The 1,688-nt window shown below is 52.3% G+C and overlaps 1 protein-coding gene across 1 annotated transcript in view; it reads left to right on the top strand.

The window, feature by feature from the left end:
* The first annotated feature begins 1,639 nt into the window (after positions 1–1,639).
* The window catches only part of ATPAF1 (ATP synthase mitochondrial F1 complex assembly factor 1), a 9,546-nt gene continuing 9,497 nt past the window's right edge, over positions 1,640–1,688 (top strand). Inside the window, exon 1 of the mRNA XM_026053762.1 lies at positions 1,640–1,684. Within this exon, the coding sequence (XP_025909547.1) occupies positions 1,640–1,684 (45 nt within the window). The remainder of the gene's footprint in view (positions 1,685–1,688) is intronic.

The raw sequence follows: 1,688 nt of genomic DNA, 5'->3' as shown, positions 1-1,688 counted from the left end.
CCACACTTTTATACACTTCTGTGTGATTCTTTAACCAAATAATAAAACTAGCAATAAAATATAACCATTATATTATTTGTACATACTGTATCATAGCCATATTTCAGAGTTTGCAAAGTATTTTTGAAAGTTTGATTTGTATGAAATTTAACATATCTTAAAATTTAAAGAATTCTTGTATTGTCAATGTGAATCTAACAGTGTGTCCTGTTCTGTTGCAGTCTGCTTTACTTTGGCAAGGCTCTTCAACGGCAGTAGTGGAGCTACCAGCTGAGCTCATTTTGAGACCAGCGTGCTGCTCCTGACACTGCTTTGCTCCCTTGTGTGGTCAGGGAACCCGGCCGGTTTGTCGTGGGGCACCAGGACACTGCTGTCCTGCTTCATTTGCATGGCAAGTGAGTGGTGGTGTTTAAGTGCCAGCTTGTCACTGCAGAGGTAGGATGGACTCATGCTATGAATTTAACAAAACGAGATCGTGTTAAGTACAGCAATAGCTTTTGTTTGACCTAGACTTTCTGGTAGCACTTTGCAACCATCTAATGTCACTCCCCAACCAGCTCCTTTGCTTGTGCAAGCTGCTCTGCTGTGTTTCCTGGCACCTTCTCCCATACTTTCTTTCCAAAGAAAGTTTTTCTTTTGCCATTTGTTTTTATCCAGCACTGCAGAGGTACCAAAGTTGCAGATGGGCTAAATACCTGTGCAGATCAGCTCTCTGCAGCAGGAAGGTGCTGGCGCTCACAATGGGAGCCCGAGGGCTGTATCATGGGAGGGGAAGCAGGAGAGGCCTCCTGCTCTCCTCCCTGTGTCTCCCTCACCTGCAGATGGGCTCTTGAGCCCGCAACTGGACTGAGCCCAAGGGTTTCTGAGCCCCCTCTTAATGCAGCACTTAATAGTGGCCTGTGGCCCTTCTGGTGGGGGAGAACCTGTGAGCTCCTGAGCGAGGAGAAGGTGCAAAGTCTGAATTGGCCGAAATTGGAGGCAGTGAAAGGAGTGGTGGGGTAAGTTGTGATGTTGGGAGGTGACATGGAAACGTGGCACCCTAGCAGGTGGCCCCAGAGGCTTGCAGCCTTCCAGCAGCGCCGTGTCTGCCCCTGGGGGCACTTCTTGCTGCTGCCCCTTCCTTGTGGTGCAGAAGAGCTGGCACGAGGGGGCGGCTGCGAGGGGAGACCCCCAAGAACCGCTTTGTCGTGGGCACAGGGAGAAGCGCGTGCCCGGGGCCGCTGTTAGCTGCAGTTCTTGGTGGTGTTTGTCCTACACTCAGCCTCATTTCCTTCATGCTATGAGTCTGGGCTTTCTTTTCTCGTTTTTCAATGGCTCCCTTGTCTGGACAGCGCCCCATGCTTGGTTTTAACCTCCCTGCACAAAGCTCCTCCAACCGAAGCTGTGTCCGCTTGGGAAACACAGCGGCCCCGGCGCTGCTGTAACAGAAGCTGGATTGATTTTATTTTTTTTAGCAACTGCACTCCTCACACTTTATCATGTAACGCGACTTAAATTTATCGAAATAAAATCTCGTTTTTAGTGATCGGCTTGCGTTTCCATGTGGGGGGGCTGCGAGGAGGAGGGAAGGCGGCCTAGGAGCGGGGAGGAGCCGGGGCGGCGGCGGCCGCGGCAGGAAGGGGCCGGGCGGGCGCGGGCCATGGCGGCCGCGCTGCAGCAGACGTGGGGCCTGTGGCGGGGCCCGGCGC

Source organism: Nothoprocta perdicaria, unplaced genomic scaffold (assembly GCF_003342845.1).
Source record: "Nothoprocta perdicaria isolate Ctin4 unplaced genomic scaffold, notPer1 scaffold_0, whole genome shotgun sequence".
Lineage (NCBI taxonomy): Eukaryota > Metazoa > Chordata > Aves > Tinamiformes > Tinamidae > Nothoprocta > Nothoprocta perdicaria.
The sequence above is the reverse complement of the archived record's forward strand: the minus strand, read 5'-3'. Positions and strand labels throughout refer to the sequence as shown.